Raw genomic sequence first — 23,677 nt, forward strand, 5'->3', positions numbered from 1 at the left:
TCCATTAGTGTGAGAAGTAAGGCAGATGATTCATTTTCAGACACACTAAATAAAAGCTGTGCTAATTAACAGTAGGTTTACACCCTATTGGAAATATGTACAAACCCCCACAATGGAGTCCCAAACCCTTAGACACTTCCCTTCCTGGTTCTTCTTCCCCTCTCCATTTTGCAGGCTTATTTTCATGGGCTTTGCAATGAGCATGCTCCAAAGAACAAAGGAGGGACTGAAAGTCTCTGCATCATCTCAGGGAAGGTACACTTGTTCCAGTCAGACTACTTTTTGTCTTATATGGGCATAGGTGACTTCTGGGTAAGGCTGTAACCTCTGTAGTACTCAGCCAATGAGGAACCAGGGGAGGGACTTGCATGCTAGGAGATAAATTGTCTGCTGTGACTGCCCGAGTGTGCCTGTCCATCAGACACCCACTCTTGCAAGAACATTGATTAAAGCCTTGCTTCACTGTGCTCCAAGTCTCCGCATCCCTCCTTTGATGGGTCGATGGGCTTATTTCTAACAATTAGCAAATACTACTGTTTTTAGCTTCAGTAACTTCCCAAATCTGACCACTCTCACAAATACAAATATCTGCACCTAACCAAATAACCTCTTAATTAGACCTCCATTCTCTCAGCTCTCCATCCTGCTCCTTTCTAGTGTATTCTTTCAACACATCCAGAAAGTCCTTAACATAAGGCTTGGGTGTGTACCCAGGAGCCCTGCTTGCTCAGTCCTCATTTTCTACCAACTCTCCCTTCATTCATACGGCTCCAGCCACACCAGACTTTTTACTTCTCAAACACACCAAGCTGGCTCCTGCTCCCGGAGGCTTGTCCCTGCTGTTCTCTCTGGTATGCTCTACATGGCTGGTTCTCTCACTTCAGGTAGGGTTCTGTCCAAATGTCAGTCCCAGGAGCCTTCTGCAACACTACCTTAGTTAAAAATACCCCCTTCTCGGAAATACAAATCAAAACCACACTCAGGTATCACCTCACGCCAGTCAGAGTGGCCAAAATGAACAAATCAGGAGACTATAGATGCTGGAGAGGATGTGGAGAAACGGGAACCCTCTTGCACTGTTGGTGGGAATGCAAATTGGTGCAGCCGCTCTGGAAAGCAGTGTGGAGGTTCCTCAGAAAATTAAAAATAGACCTACCCTATGACCCAGCAATAGCACTGCTAGGAATTTATCCAAGGGACACAGGAGTACTGATGCATAGGGGCACTTGTACCCCAATGTTCATAGCAGCACTCTCAACAATAGCCAAATTATGGAAAGAGCCTAAATGTCCATCAACTGATGAATGGATAAAGAAATTGTGGTTTATATACACTATGGAATACTACGTGGCAATGAGAAAAAATGAAATATGGCCTTTTGTAGCAACGTGGATGGAACTGGAGAGTGTGATGCTAAGTGAAATAAGCCATACAGAGAAAGACAGATACCATATGTTTTCACTCTTATGTGGATCCTGAGAAACTTAACAGGAACCCATGGGGGAGGGGAAGGAAAAAAAAAAAAGGTTAGAGTGGGAGAGAGCCAAAGCATAAGAGACTGTTGAGAACTGAGAACGAACTAAGGGTTGATGGGGGGTGGGAGGGAGGAGAGGGTGGGTGATGGGTATTGAGGAGGGCACCTTTTGGGATGAGCACTGGGTGTTGTATGGAAACCAATTTGACAATAAATTTCATATATAAATAAAAAAAAAAAGAGGAAAAAAAAAACCCTTCTCAATCACTCTCTATCCCCTTTATTCTTTGTTCTTCGGTAGGTTACTATCACTATCAACACATTACAAATGCCTTTGTTCATTTTCTACCTTGTCCATGAGGGCGAGAATTTTTGTCTGTTTTTTCACTGTTAGATCAATGCCTGGCATGGACTAGCTATTTAATAACTATTTAATGACTAAATCAATGACAAGGTAGGCTTTTACTTAGTTTGCTTATAAATTAAAAAAAAAAAAATACTGTTACTGGTGTTTGTTCCTAGTTTAGCAACACATAGTCCCTGTCATTGTAGGGATTTCTGCAAAGGAGCTGGACTTTTTCCAAGCAGGTAGTAGCTAGTGTGATATTAGATGGCAGAGATTGAACAAGAATGGCTTTGATCTGGAGCAGAGTAGTATCCAGCTCTGGATAAGTGGCTGCCTCTGTGTAGAGACAGAGGGAAGATCATATTTCTTACAGAGCACTTAAAGCCCTAAAGTAGTTTCCTTTTTTATGCAGACAACTCTAATTGCTCCTGAAGCACTTAGTACATTAAGAAATGTTAGACTGTTTCTATTTAAGCATATAGTAGGCAAGCTCTCAACTTTGGGTTGCTTTTATTCTCCTGATAAGCTGAGTTTGGCTAATAACAGTACAGTATGCCCAAGATTTTATCTGATCTAAACGGCAGACCATTATGATGGTAGATCAAAGAGTTCTATAGTCTTGAATGTTACAATGAATCCAACTAAAGGAAATTCTAAGTTTTGATTTTTTAAAAAAAAGGAAATTTAAAAATCAGTAAGTTTTTATTTTTAATGAGATACAAAATTCCAGACACTGAAGTCAGATCCTTTCAGTATTATTTTAAACTTTTCAAAGTATATAGTACAAACAAAAGTTATTTTGCTGAAATTAAATCTTTCTGAGAGTTGGCTGTAACAGACTCTTTTTTTTTAATGTTTGTTCATTTTTAAGATGGGGGGAGGGGCAGAGAGAGAGGGAGACAGAATCTGAAGCAGGCTCCAGGGTCTGAGCTGTCAGCACAGAGCCTGACGTGGGGCTCAAACTTACAAACTGCAAGATCATGACCTGAGCCAAAGTCAGACACTTAACCAACTGAGCCACCCAGGCACCCCTAGACTGGGTTTTTAATGCTAAAGTTAAAGAATGATCATTTACATAGAGGCTGTTTTTAGGCAACAGGCTTGAGCAATGCATGGAATGTAGAAAGGGCCCACAGTGACCCCGTGGCTAAATACAGACAGGCACGGCAGATGACCCACCTCAAAATATCCATAGGCCACAACTGACCAAGGGGCTACTTACAACCAGGCAGTTACCAAAAAAGGGAGAATTCCATACATCACCATATCTTCTCATCTTCCCCCTTTAGGTACAGCCCCCCACCCCACCTCGTTGAAGTCTCTCCTCTGCTGTCCTGCCTGCTGCTCCCTTGCAATGTATTCAATAAACTTCTATCACATTTTTTCTGCCTCAGGTGATGCACCATGAGATCATGACCTGGGCTGAAGTCAAGAGACACTTAACCAACTGAGCCACCCAGGTGCCCCAGACACCACAATTTAGCATACTGACAGAAATAGTTAATGACACCTCGTTTTTCCATGATGTGCTTTAAGGACTAATTAGATATTATTATTTTTTTTTTAATTTTTTTTTTAACGTTTATTTATTTTTTTGGGACAGAGAGAGACAGAGCATGAACGGGGGAGGGGCAGAGAGAGAGGGAGACACAGAATCAGAAACAGGGTCCAGGCCCTGAGCCATCAGCCCAGAGCCCGACGCGGGGCTCGAACTCACGGACCGCGAGATCGTGACCTGGCTGAAGTCGGACGCTTAACCGACTGCGCCACCCAGGCGCCCCAATTAGATATTATTTGATAAAGTAAAAAGGAATGGTCCCTCCAGAGAATATAGATTGAATAGGTCCTAACAGTGATGTGCAGTCCCCAAGCATGATCCGTCTAACGTCTCACTCTTACTCAAGATAAAATTTCAAGTTAAAAGATGAAAAATCCAGGGCTCCTGGGTGGCTCAGTCAGTTAAACGTCTGACTTCAGCCCAGGTCATGATCTCACGGTTCGTGGGTTTGAGTCCCGTGTCGGGCTCTGTGCTGACAGCTCAGAGCCTGGAGGCTGCTTCAGATTCTGTGTCTCCCTCTCTCTGTGCTTCTCCCCTGCTCATGCTGTCTCTCAAAAATAAATAAATGTAAAAAAATTGTTTTAAATGAAAAAATCTCCCTCCTTGTTGCCATTTCACAAATACGCCAGTATAGTACCATATTAACGACTAAGGTCCAGATATTTTCCTTTTTGATACATTATCATGTAGATTGTAAAATACCATTTTTTTCAAGGAAACAATAAAGCTATATTTATTTTCAACTGAAAAAAAGAGCCCTTCAATATTTTTATTTCTCCTGAATTGTCTCGCACAGAAGTTACTCTCACAAATTGGCCTAGAGAGAAAACTGCATGAAGTGATACTCCATTTTACACCCTTTTTTTTTTTTTCTTAAAAGGTGGTGAGTGACCTCTGGAGGCAATTGGAAAAAATATCCTGCTATTTTTTAGGAGTGAAGGGGCGGGGTGGGGGTAGAATTAGAAAATAGATCCTTCCATTTAGAGGAGGTTTGTTTTTGAAAGTTTAATCATGATGAATTAAAACATTTAACTTGAGGGGCACCTGGGTGGCTCAGTCGGTTAAGCGTCAGACTTCGGCTCAGGTCGTGATCTCGCAGTTTGTGGGTTTGAGCCCCGCATGGGGCTCTGTGCTGACAGCTCAGAGCCTAGAGCCCAGAGCCTGTTTTGGATTCTGTGTCTCCTCCTCTCTCTGCCCCTCCCGTGCTCATGCTCTGTCTCTGTCTCTCAATAATAAATAAACGTTAAAAAAAAAAAATTTAAGCACTTTAAAATCAGTTCAGTGATCCTCAATTAAGTAATATTTATTGAGTATATAATACATGTTACACGGGAGATAGAGATGCAAAACCTTCTGAGCTTACAATCTACCAGGAAACTAAAGATAAGTGCTAAAATATTTATAACACAAGCTAGAACGTGTGAGAAAACTGAGGAGCGGCACGGCTACACAGGAATTCAGATATTTGGTTAGCGCGACCAAAGAAAGTCTACTATGTTCAATATTTACTGAAGACCCACTGTGTGCCGGGCACTGTGCTGAAGGATAAATAAGACACAGTACCGGCCCTTCGAACACTCTGAGTACAGGTAGAGAAGATGATACATAAAGAGGAACATTCCGTAGGTGGGCTCTTAGAAAGTACGCACAAAGGAGGGAAACTAAAACAGCCTCAAGATGGAGAGGAGGGTCAGGAAAGGCTTTCTAGAGGAGGTAACACCTAAGCAGGTTCTTAAAGGTAGGGAGAGTTCTGGGACGGCTGTGGCATCGTAAGTCTACTCTCGTCCATCTCTCCCACCGGTTACAACTAAAAACTCATCACAAAATACAGGCAGCAACTGCCTGAGGATTCTGAAAAGTAAAAGACTGTGAAGGAGAGGCACAACTTGAAAAAGAAACCTGCGAGGGGGATGGGTTTCGTGGCCTTTTTTTTCCTTTCTCTTGTGATTTTGTCCTGAGGGGAGGCCCCAGTTCCCCAGGGAACTGTTCGGCTGCCTGAGTAGCTAAAACTCTGATAGAAACACTGTCCTCTATCCAGGGATACTGAGGAAAGGTCCTGGGAACTGAGAAAAGGTTCCCCTGTGAGTTGGAAAGTGAGGAGGGAGGGGGGAGAAGACAGGGTTACAGAAGGTGATTCCTAATTTTGTGTAGGAACCACTTTAAGTCTTAGGTTCGTTCACTGCTGAGTTGCACTTGTTTTTAGCCAAAGCAGCAAAGCAAAGGCTTTGACAACTGAGTCAAACCACAGGGCAAATCTCAGACTAACCCCTGAGTGGTACATGTTCAGGACGGACCCAGAGCAACGGAGCAGAGGCTTTGGAAACCGAACTGAGAATGAAATCCTCACCCACAGAAGGTGATACAAAACCTGTAATATGAACTCAACCAGGTTGAAAGTCTGCTTAAACAAACATACATTCTCCAGAGGAGGATTTTAACAGGATCCAAGGGCAGCACCATGTTAACTCTCACAATGTCCACGATATGATAGAAAACAACCTGTGTAAAAATTAATGGAAGGAAACTTTGTTTAAAATGGAGTCAAGGACAGTCGGTTAAGTGTCCGACCTCGACTCAGGTCATGATCTCACGGTTGGTGAATTCGAGCCCTGCATTGGGCTCTGCACTGAGCGCTCAGCCTGGAGCCTGCTTCAGATTCTGAGTCTCCCTCTCTCTCTCTGCCCCTCCCCAGCTTGTGTTCTCACTCCCTCTCTCTCTCAATAATAAAATAAAATAAATAAAATAAAATAAATAAAATAAAATAAAATAAATAAAATAAAATAAATAAAATAAAATAAATTAAAATAAAATAAAATAAAATAAATAAAATAGAGTCAAGAGGCCAGCAGGGGGAGCTCTTTCACCCCGCCACTCATCCTTAATTGCAGATCCAACAGCAGGAGACATACCTTGCTGCATAGTAAGTTGGAGACTACTTCTAAATACTACCTGACTATCCTAGCAAGAAGGAAGAGAGGTTTTCCTCCTCCTCTGGCAACAGCCCTGCCAATGACAGAATGTCACAAGTCAGCCAATGAAAATCCACCATACTGTGAATTCCCGGTTTACTCCAGTGGACATTTTGTTCATAATAATTCTCCCAACTCTCCTCTTTCCTCTATGAGTGTTCCTCCCCTTTGTTCTCTGGACTTGCCAATGGTTTTGTGGTAGCTTCCTGTTCCAGACTGCAATTCTACGCTATTCACAAATAAGTCCTTTTTTTTTTTGCTGGTAAAATAACTGGCTGTTTTAGTTTTAAGGTTAACACCTGTCACACAAAGAACCAGGAAGCGGTGGCCGAATCCTTGGGGAAAAGACAATCACCGTAACAACCCCAAGATAACACAGGTGTTGGAGTTTTCAGACAAAGACTCTAAAGCAGCTATTACATGTTGCAGGAGGTAAAGATAAACACACGTGATACAGATGTAAAGACATTTTCAGCAGAGAAAGTATAAAAAAGAACTGAGCGGAAATTTTGAACTGAAAAGTACAGAATGTGAAAGAAACAAATTCACTAGATGGGTACAATATCAGAATGGAGATGATGGAAGAAAGCAGCAGTGAACTTGAAGATAGATAAGTCAACAGAAATTATCTAAAATGAAGAGAAGGGGATAAAAAGCCTGGAAAAAAAAAAAAAACAAAACAGAACACAGGAGCATCAGGGACCTATGCAACAACATCAAAAGGTCTAACGTACAAGTCATTCGAGTCCCAGAAAGACAGGTGAAGGAGGCTGAGAAAAAATCATGTGAAAAAGTAATGGCTAGAAACTTCCCAAATTTGGTAAAGGGCGCATCTACAGATTCCAGAAATTTGGTGGACTCCAACACTTAAATTCAAAGACAATCAGGCCTAGATCTCTCAAAATCAAACTACTGAAAGACAGCGATAAAGAAAAAATCTTGAAAGCAGCCAGAGAAACATGAAACACTACATAAAGAGCAAAGATCAAATGACTGCAGAGCTCAGGGTAGCCGGAAGACACTGGAACAACACCTCTAGGTGTGGAAAGTAAAGTACAAGAATCAGAAGCCTATATCCAGTGAAAACATTTTCAGTAATGAAGGTGAAATACAGACATTCCTAGATGAAGGAAAACTTAAAAAGCTGCTGTCAGTAGACCTGCCCTAAAAAACGCTGAGGATGAAGGGAAAGGATACCCAGAAGGAAACGTGGATGTTTAGGAATGAAGGAGGAGGAGCAGCAGCAAATCTAACTATCTAGGTTAATGTAAAAATCCTTATTTTTTTATATTAAATTCTTTTTTTTTTTTCAACGTTTATTTATTTTTGGGACAGAGAGAGACAGAGCATGAACGGGGGAGGGGCAGAGAGAGAGGGAGACACAGAATCGGAAACAGGCTCCAGGCTCCGAGCCATCAGCCCAGAGCCCGATGCGGGGCTCAAACTCCCGGACCGCGAGATCGTGACCTGGCTGAAGTCGGACGCTTAACCGACTGCGCCACCCAGGCGCCACCGCCCCCCCCACTTTTTTTTTTTAAGTAGGTTTCACACCCAGCGTGGAGCCCAATGCCGGGCTGCAAGTCACAGATTGAGAACTGAGCTGAGATCAGGAGTCAGACACTTAACCAACTGAGCCACCCAGGTGCCTCTCTCTTAAATTCTTTAAAATAAGTATGATTATTGAGAAGACAGGCAGGAATAAGGCAGATGCTCTTAGTTACAGGGGACTAAGGTGCTGTAACAAAAATTCAGTGATTTTAAAAAACAGGTTTTTTTCTCTCATATCACAGAGGGAGGCATTGTCTCTGGCCTTTCTGCTCATATTCTATTGGCATCCTAACTACAAATTCAGCTGGGAGAAGTCGTGGAGCTGGGGGAGTCACACACTGGGTTATAGCTTCGTTACTTAGGAAGAACAGGCAAATGGATTTTGATGCGTAGCTAGCAGCCTCTCCTGCAGCAGGTGAAACAGGAAGGCATTTTGGACAAGAGGGGACAATATGATCAAAGGTATGGAAGAGAGAAAAAACATGTAAAGAGCTAATAGCAATTTTGATGTTGTTGGAATGTAAATAATGAGATAAAGCTAGAGAGGTGGGTTGCGGCAGAGGAAGATGGATTTTATTCTTGAGGAGTTGAAGGGTTTTATACCGCAGATTTTCATTTCACTGAACTACTCAGGGGTGAAAGATGGGAGAACAGAAGACTAGCGGAGAGAAACCTAATTAGGAGCTTAGGGGGATAGTTTTGGTGAGAGGTGATCAAGTTTTAAAAGTAGGCTGTAATTGGGGCGCCTGGGTGGCTCAGTCCGTTGGGCGTCCGACTTCGGCTCAGGTCACGATCTCGCGGTCCGTGGGTTCGAGCCCCGCGTCGGGCTCTGGGCCAATGGCTCGGAGCCTGGAGCCTGCTTTCGATTCTGTGTCTCCCTCTCTCTCTGCCCCTCCCCCACTCATGCTCTGTCTCTCTCTGTCTCAAAAATAAATAAAAACGTTAAAAGAAAATAAAAGTAGGCTGTGATCATAGCATAGTTTTAGAAATATCTGTGGAAATAAAACTGGCAGGACTTGGAGATAAACCGAGGAGAAAGAAGGAAGCAGCAAGGCAGGATCTCACGTTCCTTACAAAGATGGCCAGGCGGCTGGTGGTATCAGCATGGAATATCCCAGAGCAGGAGCAGATTTCTTTAGGAAAAGGAGGAGTTCGGTTTCAGGTGATAAAGATAAAATACTGTGAAGCTTGAATTCCTACAGAATATATTAAATCTCAGTGAGTTGAAGCGTGGAGCTCAAGACCAAACTCCTCTGGATGGCGTACAAGACCCTCGGTAATGTGCACCTAACCTACCTCTTCTATCATCCTCTATTCTCTTTAATACGCATACCTTTTGCTTCAACCACATCAAACTCTTCTCAGAGGCCTTCCCGGACTCTGCAATCTAAAACAGGTTCCCTTAAATCACAGCATCTGTACTTTGAGGTAAATTGGGAAGGGCTTAATGACCAAATGGATGGGGCTGGGGTTGGAAGGGAAATGATGAGGAGGCTCAGGTTTGTAGTCTGGGAGCCTAAGTGGGTAAAAGAAACCAGGTGCAAAAGAACATTTCCAATAGACAAAGAACAATATTTACGCGTTTTGAGGCTGTGGTCCGGTCAAAGGGGAAAAGGAATCAAAAAGCTGGAATCGGATAAAGACAAGGCCTTTCCTCCTTCGGCGGCATACCTTTTACTCAGGGATCCTGAAAACCCACGTCCTGCTCGGCTTTCTTAAAACAACGGTATTCTTCGCAGGGATTGAAGCCAGAGTGGGCTTGAAACCTCGGCTTTGGGTCCAGATTTCTCTTGAGCCATTGTTACACTGCGTATGTACAGCCCCTTACTCGCTGACTGACCTTGGGCAAGTTTCTACTTATTTTCTATGACTTAATTCTCTTCTGTGTAAAACGAGGGTAACATGGAATTTGGAGGGTTTTATGAGTGTTAATTGAGATGATACCCGTGAACGCTTCCATGAGGTTCAACAAATGCTGTGGAGTGACAGATGGACGACACAGTTCAAAGGCACGAGGGCAGCAATTCTAGGGAGCTAAGACACAGACCTCCGGGCTTCCTTTGCCCAGCGAGGAGACCCAGGGAGCGGTCGCAAAGCCATACCTTGCAAACCTCGGTCCGCATTTCCTCGGGACAGTGTGGCCGCGTCTTTCCTCACGATCGACCGGGTCCCAGGCTGCAGCTTCAGCTCACTCCGCCACGCGGCGCCCGCTCGCGGGGCCTCTGTGGGCTCAGCTGTGTGTGATGCCCGGGCCCTAGGGCGAAGTCCGGTCTCCCAGGCAACCACATAAACTTCCGGTTTGAGGCAGGCTGGGGTTGGCGAGAGGCCACATTTCCGCCACGTGACACCCCCCCCCCCCCCCCCCCGCCCCGGCACCTTGAGGGCTGAAGGGCGCGCGTCGCGGGCCTGCAACCTCTGGCTAGTTCCGAAGTTGGACTTCCCGGCCCTGAAGGGGGCCAGGAAGGTGGGGAGGTGGCGCCAGCGGGGACGGCCGGACCTGGAGGGGCGGGGCCTGGCTCAGCTCCCAGTTCCCGAGGCTCGGCTGAGAAGCCGGGCGGCGGCAGGACTGCTTCTCCCGAGCCGCCGAGCTGGAGCTGGAGCTGGAACTCCGCGGGGCCGGGGCCCCGGGTGCCGGGCAGCGGCTCCTCCAGGCCGAGGCCGCGGCGGAGAATGAGGCGGTGGCGGGTTCCCGGCGGAGCCGCCGGGCGGGAAGCATGCTGCGCTGGTTCATCACCGTGATCCTGTGTGCCGCCTTCCTGGGTCTGGTGAGAGCCGGGGGCTGGAATCCTCCCAGGCCGGGGGCGTGAGCAGGCGTCCTGCAGAGAACGCCGTCTTCCGAGTTCGAGTCTCGCCTCTGCCTCTTGCAAACTGTGCGACCTTGGGCGCATTCATCTGCCCCCAGACTTAGTTTCCTAATCCGAAAAATGGGCACAGGTCTAATCTTGGAGGGTTATTGTCAAGTGATTTTCCTAACATATTTTCCAGCTCCAGCCAACCGTCCTCCCTCTCCTACGTGGGGTGGGGAGCTGCAAGGGGGTTTGCCGGGTTTATAGCCCCTGCCCCTCGCGCCCACGCAGACCCCATATTATTACACAAAGCTGCTTTTCTGGGATTTCTTCTTCCTCGTCTGACAAAATATAGCCACCTCCTTATTTTTGCAGATGGGGAAATAGACCCAGAGAGGGAAAATGCCTTTTCCAGACCACACAGCTGGCTTTAAGTGGTGGAGCCAGGAATAATATGTCTCTTATTCTGCCCACAATCTTATGTAAAACAAACCCGTAGATCCTTCGGTGTTTTTCTTAGAGTAAACTGCAAGGCCAGAAGCGCCTTTTGACCAACCCCTTGACCTTCCAGCCATTACCTTATTTCTGGACCTCTCCGTCTCGTCACTTGTCTGGAATATTGGGATCTTGGGGATTTGGTAGGGTGAGTTCTCTGAGGAGAGTCGCTTCTGGTCCTTTAGCATCTTTCTCTGGAGTCACAACGGATTCTTAGAATGTGTCGATGTGGAAAAAGGAAAAATCATTGCGGACGCTTGGGGAGTCCTCACCTTGCGCCAGGTCCTGTTTTAAGTGTTTGGCAGGCCGGAAGTAATTTGATTGGAGATGAAGCTCAGCCTTCCCTCCATATACCAGGTGCTCACTCTGCCCTTAGTCTGGGACTGCTCTGGCTGGGGCAAGAGGCACACCCAAGTTTTAGAGCAGAGCAGTCCAATTAGAATCAATTAATCTTGAAGCCTAGACCGATAGAAACATTTTTTTATGTGTCCAGCAACTATCCTCTGATGGCTTGGGGTTTTCTTTGAAGAAAAATGTAGACTCAGAAACATTTAAATTGCTTATCTCCTGCGGATGTTGTATGTGTCAGAGGAAGGACCCCCAAGTACATCCAGAAATATTGCTCTGTTTTAACCACATCAAAAAAACAGGAACAATATTACAATATTTTAATAAATTTTTTAACCTCTAAGTTCCTATTATGTGTATATAATCTAGTATATTGAAATGCCAAGACAAAAATTATTTTAATGTTACATTTTACCGTTGGTACAACAGTCTTCTGTGGTATTGTTCGAAAAGGAAACAAAACTGCAGCAAAGAGCCAAAAAAATTAAATATATATTTTTTTAACTTGAGAGTTGTCAAAACTAGAAAACCAGTAGGATTTGACACACCAGATACAGGGAGCCTGAAGCTCCAGTATACTAGTACTGTCGTCCTGAAATTTTCCTGGCTGTAAGACTTAAAATATTCCCCTATGTTACATTGAAATCCCCTCCTGTCTTTTTAATAGGGGAAGAAAGCTACCACGTAGACATTATTTTAATGGCTGCAAGTAAGAGATTTCGTCTTTTTAAATTTTAGGGAATGAGTGTTGCTATACTGGGACCCACATTTCAAGATCTGGCAACAAATGTGAACCGCAACATTAGCAGTCTTTCTCTGATTTTTGTGGGCCGTGCCTTTGGCTATTTGAGTGGCTCTGTGATTGGCGGAGTTCTTCTTGACGCCATGAATCATTTTCTACTCTTGGGTAAGTACAACACCAATTGTAGCTCTTTGCAACTTTTGTGGAATTCACAGTTTGTTTTAAAACATGAAATATACTAGCTTGCAGAGTGGTTGACGACTCAAATGGGTGGTATACAGGCATGCCTGTTTTCCTCTTTGCAGTTATAGGGAATCTGTGCTGGGCCCGCTCTGGAAATTTAGATTAGCCCCAAGGTGTGCTACCCGTCCTTCGCCTTCCTGACCATCACTGTAATTTAGGCACCACCCCTGGATCCGCCAGCCAACATACCAGTTGTCCAAAGATCTTGGCTTGTCAGGGCTTAGGGCAGATCTCCTAGGGCCACCATAGGTCAGAATGAATTCCTTGACCCTGCCCAGGCTAGACCCTGGACTGAGCATGAAGGTGGGAGGGAACGGTGGGTGAAATGACACAGGCTAAATTTTTGTCCCTGCCGCCCCATGTTAATGGTGACTCCAGACCTCTCTACCCCACCCTCAGAATAGATGGCAAAGCTTTTAACTTACTCTTTTTGAATAAATAGATATGTTTGAAGTTTATTTTTTGAGAGAGAAAGAGCACGAGTGGGGGAAGGGCAGAGGGACAGGGGGACAGGATCTCAAGCAGGTTCTGCACTGTCAGCACAGAGCCAGTGCAGGGCTCGAACCCACAAACTGTGAGATCATGACCTGAGCCAAAATCAAGAGTCAGATGCTTATCTGACTGAGCCATCCAGGCGCCCCTGAATAAATAGATATGTTTAAAGAAAATCTGGATTGGGGCACCTTGGTGGCTTAGTCAGTTGGGCATCCGACTTTAACTCAGGTCATGATCTCATGGTTTGTGGGTTCGAGCCCTGCGTTGGGCTCTGTGCTAACAGCTCAGAGCCTGGAGCTTGCTTCAGATTCTGTGAGTGTGTGTGTGTCTGCCCCTCCCCTGCTTGTGTTCTCTCTCTCTCTCTTTCAAAAATAAATAAAATTAAATTAAAAAATTTGGATTAATGTGATGAAACTGCTTTGGAAGTAAGGAGAATAATTTACTGTTATTGATGAATAAATGAATAACCACTCAGATTTCCAAAGTGGGTTGAGAACACATATCTGTGTGGCATTTCCCTCCCTATTCCCTACCTAATTATTTAATACACTTCTACAACAAACTATAGTAATTGCATCTTATTTTTCTCTTTTTAATTTCTTACCTCCTATCTAAAAATCCCTCTAGGTTCTCTTGAGCTGTCTGGTTTGCTATAAAACTTTGCCTTATGGTATCTAATTTGATTATTAGCGTTGCTAGAAATGAACTCCTGTTAGGACAACTTAGATTTTATAGTCCATAAAGATTATGGAAGCTTATAAAGGAAATAACCATTTGTAGATGCTGAACGTCTCATCCAGTTGCTATTACTTAATTGTAATTTCACCTACTTCTATTTATAGTTTTTATGATGTTGACTTGATTCGCGAATATTGTTTTTGATAGCTGACTTTTACCTTTCTTCTCAGGGGTGTCAATGTTGGCCACGACAGTTGGTCTCTATCTTGTTCCATTCTGTAAGACAGCGGGATTACTGATTGTCATGATGTCCATCTTTGGTGTTTCAATTGGCATTCTGGATACAGGTCAGTGAGCCCTTCAGTGTCCCCTTTGGGAGTGGGGACTTCCTATTAGAAAAAGTAGAATGGATGACATCAAATGGCTATTTGCAGTGTAAAATGACACCAGCCTACTGAATTGCTCCTGGGGTCACCCAGTCAGAACCACCCTTTTGGCAACTACTCTTCTTGCCAAGTCGGGTACCTGTTTTTGAGCAGCCAACCATGGAGTGAATTTAAAGAACTTTGTTCAGTGAGGGATTATTGCTTTATGGTATCCAAACAGGAAAGGGTCCGCCACGTGGGTAACTATGGTGCAGGTGAAGGGGCTTTCATTTTGGGATAGAACTTGATCAGTGTAGTATGGGAGGAATTGATGGGTTACTAGGTTGAACCAGCTGGCTGAGGAATCCTAGAAGCGGCTATCCAGTTTTAAAAAGCACTCTGCCTTTCTGAGCAACCTGTGCTCTGTATTATTTTCCTGCTCTTTTGTTTACTCTCAAAACCTCCTGCCTTCTTGCAGGAGATCCTCTCCATGGGTCTTGGTATCTTTTAAAAACCTACTAAATAATATGCTTGGCATTTTTGTCCACCCCTAAAAGCAACTCTTATCCCTTGCTCTACTGTTACTTAATAGATCGGGGATGTTTTGTACTTTAGGCTTCGTTTGGTTTAAAAAAAAACAACAACAACAGAAAGAAAACCCAAGACTTGATGCTTCTTGCCTTTCACCTTGTAGAGGAGGTATCCTTGTTACCTGTCATGGGCACAGCAGAACTCTATAGTGTTCGGGTTTCTGAACACGTGTTTTGCATCTGTTCTATACATGAATCATTTCCCTCAACTGGCTGCTTGGTAATTTGACCAGTATCTGGTGATCATATATACTTAAAATGTTTATAAATAAATATCCACCCTCGCCCTGCCATCCTGGTATTAGAACTGTGTTATAAAAAGCCTTGGGCTAATGTCCCTAGCTCTAGGAGGGAGTGGTTTACTAGCTTGAGGAATCCATTTGTGAGTATGTGATGTTACACTGCTTCCAGTTCTCTGGTGGTGGGAGGTTAGAGTGCCTTAATCACAGAATTGGGCGAGTTGTAACATCTGATCATTTAGAATGTTATATAATCCTAGTGCCACATAAAGTAGGCTCTTCCTCTTTCTGATAGTAATGAACGGGTTTTTGCCAAGTTTCTGTGATTAAATCATTTTCCTCATCTTTCATTGGTAGGTGGTAACGTCCTAATCTTGGCCATATGGGGGGACAGAGGAGCCCCACATATGCAGGCCTTACACTTCAGTTTTGCCTTGGGTGCCTTCTTGGCTCCACTACTGGCTAAACTGGCATTGGGCACGACGGGGTCTGCTGACAACCACACAGAAGCTGACTCTCACAGTTCTCTCAACCAGTCGTCTGAAGCTGACTCAGAATCTCTACTTGGAGTACCTGACAATCTGAATTTACTGTGGGCTTACGCTGTTATCGGCACCTACATTTTTGTAGTTTCTGTCTTTTTTTTGGCTCTGTTTTTGAAGAAAAGCTCAAGGCAGGAAAAAACCAAAGCATCAGCTCAGAGGTCTCGGAGAGCAAAATATCACAACGCCCTTCTGTGTCTGCTTTTTCTGTTCTTCTTTTTTTATGTGGGGGCCGAGGTAACCTATGGCTCTTACGTTTTCTTGTTCGCAACCACCCACGCCGGCATGAAGGAGAGTGAAGCAGCTGGGTTGAACTCCATCTTCTGGGGGACCTTTGCGGCCTGCAGGGGCCTGGCAATCTTCTTTGCTACGTGTTTACAACCTGGAACCATGATTGTGTTAAGCAACATCGGCAGCCTGGGGTCATCTTTACTGCTGGTGCTTTTCGACAAGAGCCCAGTTTGTCTCTGGATAGCAACGTCGGTGTATGGGGCCTCGATGGCAACCACGTTTCCCAGCGGTGTTTCTTGGATTGAGCAATACACCACTATCCATGGGAAATCCGCAGCTTTTTTTGTAGTTGGTGCTGCCCTGGGAGAAATGGCTATTCCTGCGGTAATTGGAATTCTTCAAGGAGAATACCCTGATTTGCCTGTAGTTTTGTATACCTCTTTGGGGGCATCGATAGCCACTGCTGTTTTATTTCCTGTGCTCTATAAACTCGCCACCTCGCCTCTCGATCCGCAGCGGAAAGAACACAGAAAAAGCGAGGACCAGAAAGCTTTGCTTTCTAGTTCTGAGCTAAATGACTACGAGGAAGACAATGAAGAAGAAGATGCAGAAAAGTGGAACGAAATGGATTTTGAAGTGATTGAAATGAATGATACAATGAGGAATTCCGTAATAGAGACATCTAGAAATATTCTGACGGAGCCCTTAGCTGAAGTCTCCAGTCATTCCCACTCCAGTGCGGTGGTGTTGGAGTCCTCTCCAGTTAATACTGGCAAGTCCCCTGTGAATCACCTTGCAAGAAACCAGGCTAAAAGGGACTAACACCTAAAGAAGTTGGATTATTTACTGACCTCCTTGAATAGTCTCCAGTTCTAAAGAAGCCGGTCAGAGCAGAGCCTTAACGGATTTTCAACATGCTTTGGGGAATCAAAATTTCTAGCTCAGAGTACGTTTAGCAAATGCTAAAAAAGTTTTGGGAGGTTCTGTAATTCCCAGACTTTTCCATAAAGAACAAATGGTCTCATACAGCAGGATCTTGTAGTGAGGCTAGTGTTTGGCACGTGGCTGAGTCAGTAATGTTTTATGGTCTCCATCCCTCAGAGCGTGCAAAGAAGGTGTTTGTTGTTGAGAGGTTGGGTGCCATTCTAAATAGCGTGTGAAACCGTCTAGCGGTTGAATCGATGAGCCGAACAAATGATCAGTCATCAGTATTCTGCCAGAGAAGTTGACGAGTGTCGTTTCATAAAAGAGCAACTTTGCAAGTGGACAGGGATTTTTTTCATTGCTTTGCCCTCTCTAGTACCGCACCAGAAAACGCTAATCCTCATTTGATTTCTGATTTCTATGAAGAGAACACAGAACGGGACCCCGAGAGACCTGGCTTCAAACCTTGACTGCTGCTTCCTACTTATCTGGTCCTGCACTCAGTCACTTAACTTACGCAGGCCTCATTTATCTTCTCTCCTGACCTGTGATTCCAAAAGTGAAACTGAGGTGGTTTTCAAACTAGGAATCCATAAGTTTTTTTATTTAAAGTATATGCAAGGGAAAAAAAAAAAAAACGTTTGTGCAAGATGTCTGTTAGAAATTAATATAAGTGCCATCCATTCTTCCTTTCAAATGAGAAATGAAGCAAAGTTGATAGTTTTAAGCATAGTACCAATTGTGAATACGTGTCAGTTTAAGAGACTCCATGTTTAATAATGATTTGCAAAGCACATTTTTAGTATTTCATCCATTCTAAGAATGCACCTTCTTTTCACATTTATTTTCACATTTTTAACATCTCTGAGATCAGATTTTGTCAAAGTCTCTTAACACTGACAAAATTTAACTGATGGTTGTCCATGTACATATACGAAGTAATGTTGCATGTTACAATCAGTGTCTTAAACAGTAATCCATTCAGTTATGGAGATTTTTACTATTTTTACAGATATTTTAAAGAGAAAAGTTATTTTTATATGCTGACTTTCTTGATGTTCAAGCAGGATTTGGAGGCGCGATGTTCCGACTTGAAAAGCTGTTTCTTCAGAGTTACTATGTTAGTACAGCTGTGGACAGTGTCTACCTTAGCAACAGGCTCTGGGTCTGAGCCTTGCATTTCCAGGACTCGCATTTCCAGTGTCTACCTGAGCCTTGCATTTCCAGGACTCGCTCCTCGTTGAGTCTGGCTGGTAATCACATTGTTAACACTGTAAACTAGGCTGCTAGTTTAATTTACAAAGAGGCACAGTCTTTTCCAGTGTTGGGAATATTTGTATCACCCATCTAGGGCTCTTCCTTTCTGAGTTTGAAACATCTGGGAAACCAAAATAATGAGTAGAAAGTGGCTTGATAGCTTAGGGGTCCAGGGACCACAAAGGGTACTTCATAGGAGCGCGGCAAATGACTAGCACTGATGATAGTTTTTGTTAGTTTTATGGTGAATAACAGTTAATTTCTACTCGATTGCGGTATGTTTGCTTTCTCTTATCTCATTTCTATAATTTTGCCTTTGTTTTTTCCTAAGTGAAATACGGTCTCTTTCTTAACCACTGCCCACTCACCTTCTCTACCTGCTGCGATAATCGTTTATGTTAATCTAGCACTTTTGGAGAAGGCTGGTGGAGAAATGTACAGTAAAACGCCTATTCTTGCTCTTTTTATATTGTACTTCTAGCTGGAACTTGGAGACCACCACTGCTGCATTTAGTGCGTTTTCTCAGGTTGGTGGAATTTAGGCAGTTGCTACTGTTTGGCAGCTGGGAGGCTTGCTGGAACAGGGATTCTGCCTACAGCATCTACATTTAAGGGGTAGAAGATGCAGCTCGGGGAGAGAAGGATGATAATAAGAACATGGCAGCAAATTTGGAAATCCAAACTGGAAAATCCACTAGAGTTCCACAAACCAAAATGTGAATGGCCATGTGAGATTATAGGCATTGTGAAAGTTTGATGATGTATTTCCATATTGGAAGGATAAGACTTAGTACAATTCCAAGAATTAGCATTCATCCTAAGCAGTTCTTAGGTAAGTGTCTGTTGATCTGTGAGTAACCAAGAGTGAAGCTCTCTCTTGCTGAAGAGCAGATTTAGCAGTTTGGACATTTATTATCTCACAGTTTCTTGGGTCAGGAATTTGGGCATGACTTCCCCGGATCCTCTGCTCAGGGTCTCGTGGGGCTGCGGTCAAGTCGTTGGGTAGGGCTGTGCTCCTTTCTGGAGCATCGGGTTCTCTTCCAGGGCTATGTGTGCGATGGTTGACAATCCTCAGTTCCTTGCTGTGGTAGGGTGAGGTCCCTGTTGTTTTGCTGTCAGCCAGCACCGGTACCAATTCCCAGAACCTCCCACGGGTTTTTTTGTTTTTTTTTTTTTTTTGCCAAGCAGGCCTCTGTAGATCCTCTCACAACATGGCAGCCTATTTCTTCAAAGCCAGCAGGAGAATCTCTCACCTGAGTCCACTCTGCTGGAATCTTCTATAACATAATCACAGGAGTGACCTCCCGTCACCTTTTCCATCTGCGCTTGGCGGGAAGCAAGTCATAAATGCTACCCAAACTCCAGGGGAGAGGCTAATACAGAGATGTGACTCATAGGGGGTCGACTTAGAGTGTGTTTGCTACGCTCTGGTACCTATAGAACCAAGGTTTAAGAGAACTAAAAAGTTTGAGCTGGGGAAAAGAAGCCCTCAGAAGTCATTGAAAGTGATATAGGTACCAAACCGAGTGAACTAATGTGGGGATGGAAGGCTCCCCACAGGCCAGGCCAACAAACCTGATAGGGGAGAATCTCTTTGTTTGTGGGGTACTGGATAGGCTAACTCCGAGTTACGCCTTTTTTTTCCCTTGACATTTTATGTCCTTTACCACTATGCTTTCAGCCTGTTCAAATGCAGCTTACTATGAGGGAAATAGGTAAATTTCAGTTTAACCGTATTTTCATAGTAAAGTCCAAGAAGATGTTGAGAGCATTTTTCAATTGCTGTTCTTTTTTTAAAGAAAGATTGTTTTTAAAAATCAGTTTTTATAAATTTTTTTAATATTTGTTTATTTTTGAGAGACACAGACAGAATGTGAATGGGTTAGGGGCAGAGAGAGAGGGAGACACAGAATCCGAAGCAGGCTCCAGGCTCCGAGCTGTCAGCACAGAGCCCAACACGGGGCTCGAACTCACTAGCGTGAGATCATGACCTGAGCTGAAGTCAGACGCTCAACTGACTGAGCCACCCAGGTGCCCCTAAAAATCAGTTTTTATTATATAAAAGTAATGAGGGTCAAGTATAAGTAATTTATACAAAGAAAGGTCATGCTGGAAGATTAGGGAAGTACATAAAAATGTAAGGGACAAGTGTAAGTAATTTATATAGTTTTTATTTAATTTATTTTTTAAAAGTAATCTCTGTGCCCAACGTGGGGCTGGGACTTAGGACTCTGCGATCAAGAGTCTTATGCTCTACTGACTGCACCAGCCAGGCCTGTATAAGTAATTTATAATTTTAAACACCTAAAAAAAAGTTCTTAATTTCTCATCAATGTAATTTCCTGGGTAAAGAGGTAAGAAGAGAATTTCCTCCTACCAGATAAAGTTTCAGAAACAACTTGAATTTTGTGTCCAGAGTACATTGACACTATAGTTGATGGACTGGTTGTTAGTTTGAAGACTTGTAATTTATATATATAAAAAATAAATAAAACCATAGCAACATATCACTCAGTCTTGCCACTTAAAAGTTATCACTAAAATTGAGCTTGAAGTTCTTGGGGCGCCTGGGTGGCGCAGTCGGTTAAGCGTCTGACTTCAACCAGGTCACGATCTCGCGGTCCATGAGTTCGAGCCCCGCGTCAGGCTCTGGGCTGATGGCTCGGAGCCTGGAGCCTGTTTCCGAATCTGTGTCTCCCTCTCTCTCTGCCCCTCCCCCGTTCATGCTCTGTCTCTCTCTGTCCCAAAAATAAATAAACGTTGAAAAAAAAATTAAAAAAAAAATAAAATTGAGCTTGAAGTTCTTAATGGAAGAACATCTGTTCTTCTGGGATACCCTGTGTCTGTGTGTGTTAAGGGCCGGTTGTTTTGTTCACAGTGCTGTGAATGTGTGTGTGTTTGCATATGTGAACTCACAGATATCATGTGGGTTTGATATTTTCCTATACTCGGGGGGTGCAGTGGGGGTAGAGGTGGCAGAGAAGGGATACAAAAAAGCTTGAGGTATGATTCCAAGTTTGTTAGAGATGTTCCTTTTTTTTTTTTTTTTTTTTTTTTTTTTTTTGGAGAGCACGAAGGGGAGAGAATCTTAAGCAGGCTCCATGCTCGGCACAGAGCCTGATCCCACAACCCTGGGATCGTGACCTGAGCCAAAATCAAGAGTCAGACACTCAACTGGCTGAGCCACCCAGGTGCCCAGAAACGTTCCTTTTCTTAACTGAAATTTTTATCGTGATTATTACAGATTTTCATGCAGTTGTACGTAGTGGCTCTTTGTTTTTTGTTTTCAAATTTCCTGAGTGAAGGATCCTTTTCTCAGTCTGCAAGGGTAGAGCACTAGACTAGTGCTTCTCAAACTGTAATGTGCATTTGAGTTGCTTGTTAAAATGCAGATTCGAATTCAGTACTCCCTGAGATAGGGGCTGAGAGTCTACGTTTCTAACAAACTCTTAGGAGATAGGGAGCTATTGGCCTGGGGACCGACCACTTTGGGTTGCAAGATTCACTCTTTGGGAATGTCAAATTCTTTACTGCGTTGGGGAATTCAGTTTGTTTTTGTTTTAGCTTCTCTAAATCTGACCTTAAATCTGTAGGAGTCTATAGTCCCCATGTACTCCCTCCTCTTTCTTACACACACACACTCTCTAGGACTCTGTTCTGAATTCTCTCCAGTCCTCTCCGTTTACTGTATTCGCTGTTGAATATTTATTCCTTATGTCTGTTGAATGCCTCCTATTTGGCAGTCTCTGGGGGAGATGCCATGTGTACATGGGTGAGATCAGGAGGTTCCTCCCTCCGTGGAACTTAGCCTCTAAGGCAGTACTGTCCAGTAGAGTTTTCCATAATGATGGGAACGTTTTACATCTGTGCTGCCCAGTAGCCACTGGCTACATTTGGTGAATTGAGCCCTTGAAATATGGCACGTAAGACATAGAAAGTGAATTTTTAATTTAAATATCTACATTAGCTGGTGGCTTCCATATTTGATAACACAGGTATAGTGGGAGAAACAAGTGGGAGAAACATCACACAAGATGTTTCCAGGAAGATTTTATTTTCTGTTATATTAGAAATTAACAACTATTTGGGGTCAGAAAAGTTGTCATAGATACCTTCTCAAACGGCATAATGTAAATTATCCTGGCACTTAAGAAAGGCCTGGTTTTAATGGGTTATAGTGGTAGACAGTGGTGTTCAGTGATCTAAAAGAGGTTTATCTTTCCATGTGTGTTAAGGAAGCAAACCGAGGCTGGGTCATGTTGGTGGCCAGGAGGATTTAAGCTCCTCCCACTGAATGCATTTGAGCTAAGTTGAACTTGACTTGGATTTTTATTTAGCTATAAATAGTTTCATATTTAATAAGTTCTAAAAAATAAATAAATAAATAATTAATTAATTAAAAAAAATAAGTTCTAAAGTTTCATAACATTGAATTTTGGCAGAGAGAATTTTTCTATATATTCCAGCATTTTTTGGGTAATTGTCTTAACTATGTGTTCTCATGTCCTCGATTTCTGCCTTGTTTATTTCTTTTAATTCTTGCAGAGAAGATCCCTTAGTTTCTTACACTGTGGCTGTTAATTCTCATATATTGTCTTCCTTTTGGCTTATATTTTTAATTGCAGAATGCCTTTCATGTCTGGTCTCTAAGTTTATGGCAAATTGCCTTTGATGTGTTTATATATATTAATAAAAAACGTTGAAGTTATCAGATGACATGAGTGACTTAAGGCATTTTAGCCTCTGAACAATTTGTTGAGATTATAGGGTGCTTTTTAAAAGAGTTATTTATTTTTAGTTAAGTACGTTCACATTATTGTGCAACCATCACTAACATCATTCACAAAACTGAAACTCTGTAACCCATTAAATGCTCTAACTCCCTATTCCACCCTCCTCCCAGCCCTGAAAACAATCATTCTATTTTCTATCTCTACAAATTTCACTACTCTACACACCTCATATATGCATCACACAGTATTTGTCTCTAAGTACCTCATATAAATGGCATCATACAGTATTTGTCCTTTTATGGCTTGCTTATTTCACTTAGCATAATGTCTTCAGGTTTCATCCATGTTGTAGCATGTGTGAGAATTTCCTTTGTAAGGCTAAGGGATAGTCTTTTGAGTGCACATTTTGTTTATCCGTGTATCTATTGTATAGACTCTGGGGTTTCCACCTTTTGGCAATTGTGAATAATGCTGCTATGGAAATTGATGTACAAACATCTGTTTGAATTTCTGCTTGTAATTCTTTTGGGTGTCCCCACAAGTGTGATTGCTGGGTTATATGGTAGTTCTGTTTTTGATTTTTTTGGGTGCTTTCATTATTTGGCTTAGATATCTGTTTTTTCAGAGGAAACCAACTATAGGAAAGAGGATGGAGAAACCCATGCTTTTGTTAGTACGGTTTCAAACTCTAGGCAGACTTCTAGCCCGTTATAATCAAGTTAGTATCACCCACATCCTGAGTAGATGGAAGATTCTATCAGACATCTACCTCAAAGTTTTGTTATCTCTACTTCAGAATTTTTTTTTTTTTTAATTCAGTCATTGAGTAAGTGTTTGAGAGCTTCTTTGTTTGAAATCCTGCCTGAAATGAAACCAAACCTGGACCTTTTGGAGGTTGCCCTTCTAGACAGATTTTCACTAGTTTTGATTTGGGGGGCTTGAAGTGGTAGGGATTACCTTGTAAATTGAGTACCTCTGTATTTAAGACTGCTCACTACTTACATGGCTTTGTACAATGTAAAGCTTATTTGAATAAAATATTGATATAAATAAATGGTAATGTTGGCTTCAGATAAGATTGGTGTTTCATTTCATGGATGCTTAAAAATGAATT

The 23,677-nt window shown here is 43.1% G+C and overlaps 1 protein-coding gene and 1 long non-coding RNA gene across 2 annotated transcripts in view; one reads left to right on the forward strand and one right to left on the reverse strand.

Moving 5' to 3' along the window:
- Positions 1–10,291, reverse strand: part of LOC121029905 (uncharacterized) — a 61,062-nt gene extending 50,771 nt beyond the window's left edge. Inside the window, exon 1 of the long non-coding RNA XR_005789961.1 lies at positions 9,998–10,291. This is a non-coding gene — a long non-coding RNA (uncharacterized LOC121029905). The remainder of the gene's footprint in view (positions 1–9,997) is intronic.
- Positions 10,292–10,429: 138 nt separating this feature from the next.
- Positions 10,430–19,691, forward strand: SLC60A2 (solute carrier family 60 member 2). Its single transcript, XM_040474391.1, is given in 5 exon segments — positions 10,430–10,660; positions 12,263–12,431; positions 13,913–14,029; positions 15,234–16,441; positions 16,443–19,691. Coding segments are annotated over 5 exon segments (1,581 nt in total). The 5' UTR covers positions 10,430–10,609; the 3' UTR covers positions 16,479–19,691.
- The last annotated feature ends 3,986 nt before the right edge of the window (positions 19,692–23,677 follow it).

Source organism: Herpailurus yagouaroundi, unplaced genomic scaffold (assembly GCF_014898765.1).
Source record: "Herpailurus yagouaroundi ecotype Mexico unplaced genomic scaffold, PumYag 139, whole genome shotgun sequence".
In the NCBI taxonomy this organism is placed as follows: Eukaryota; Metazoa; Chordata; class Mammalia; order Carnivora; family Felidae; genus Herpailurus; species Herpailurus yagouaroundi.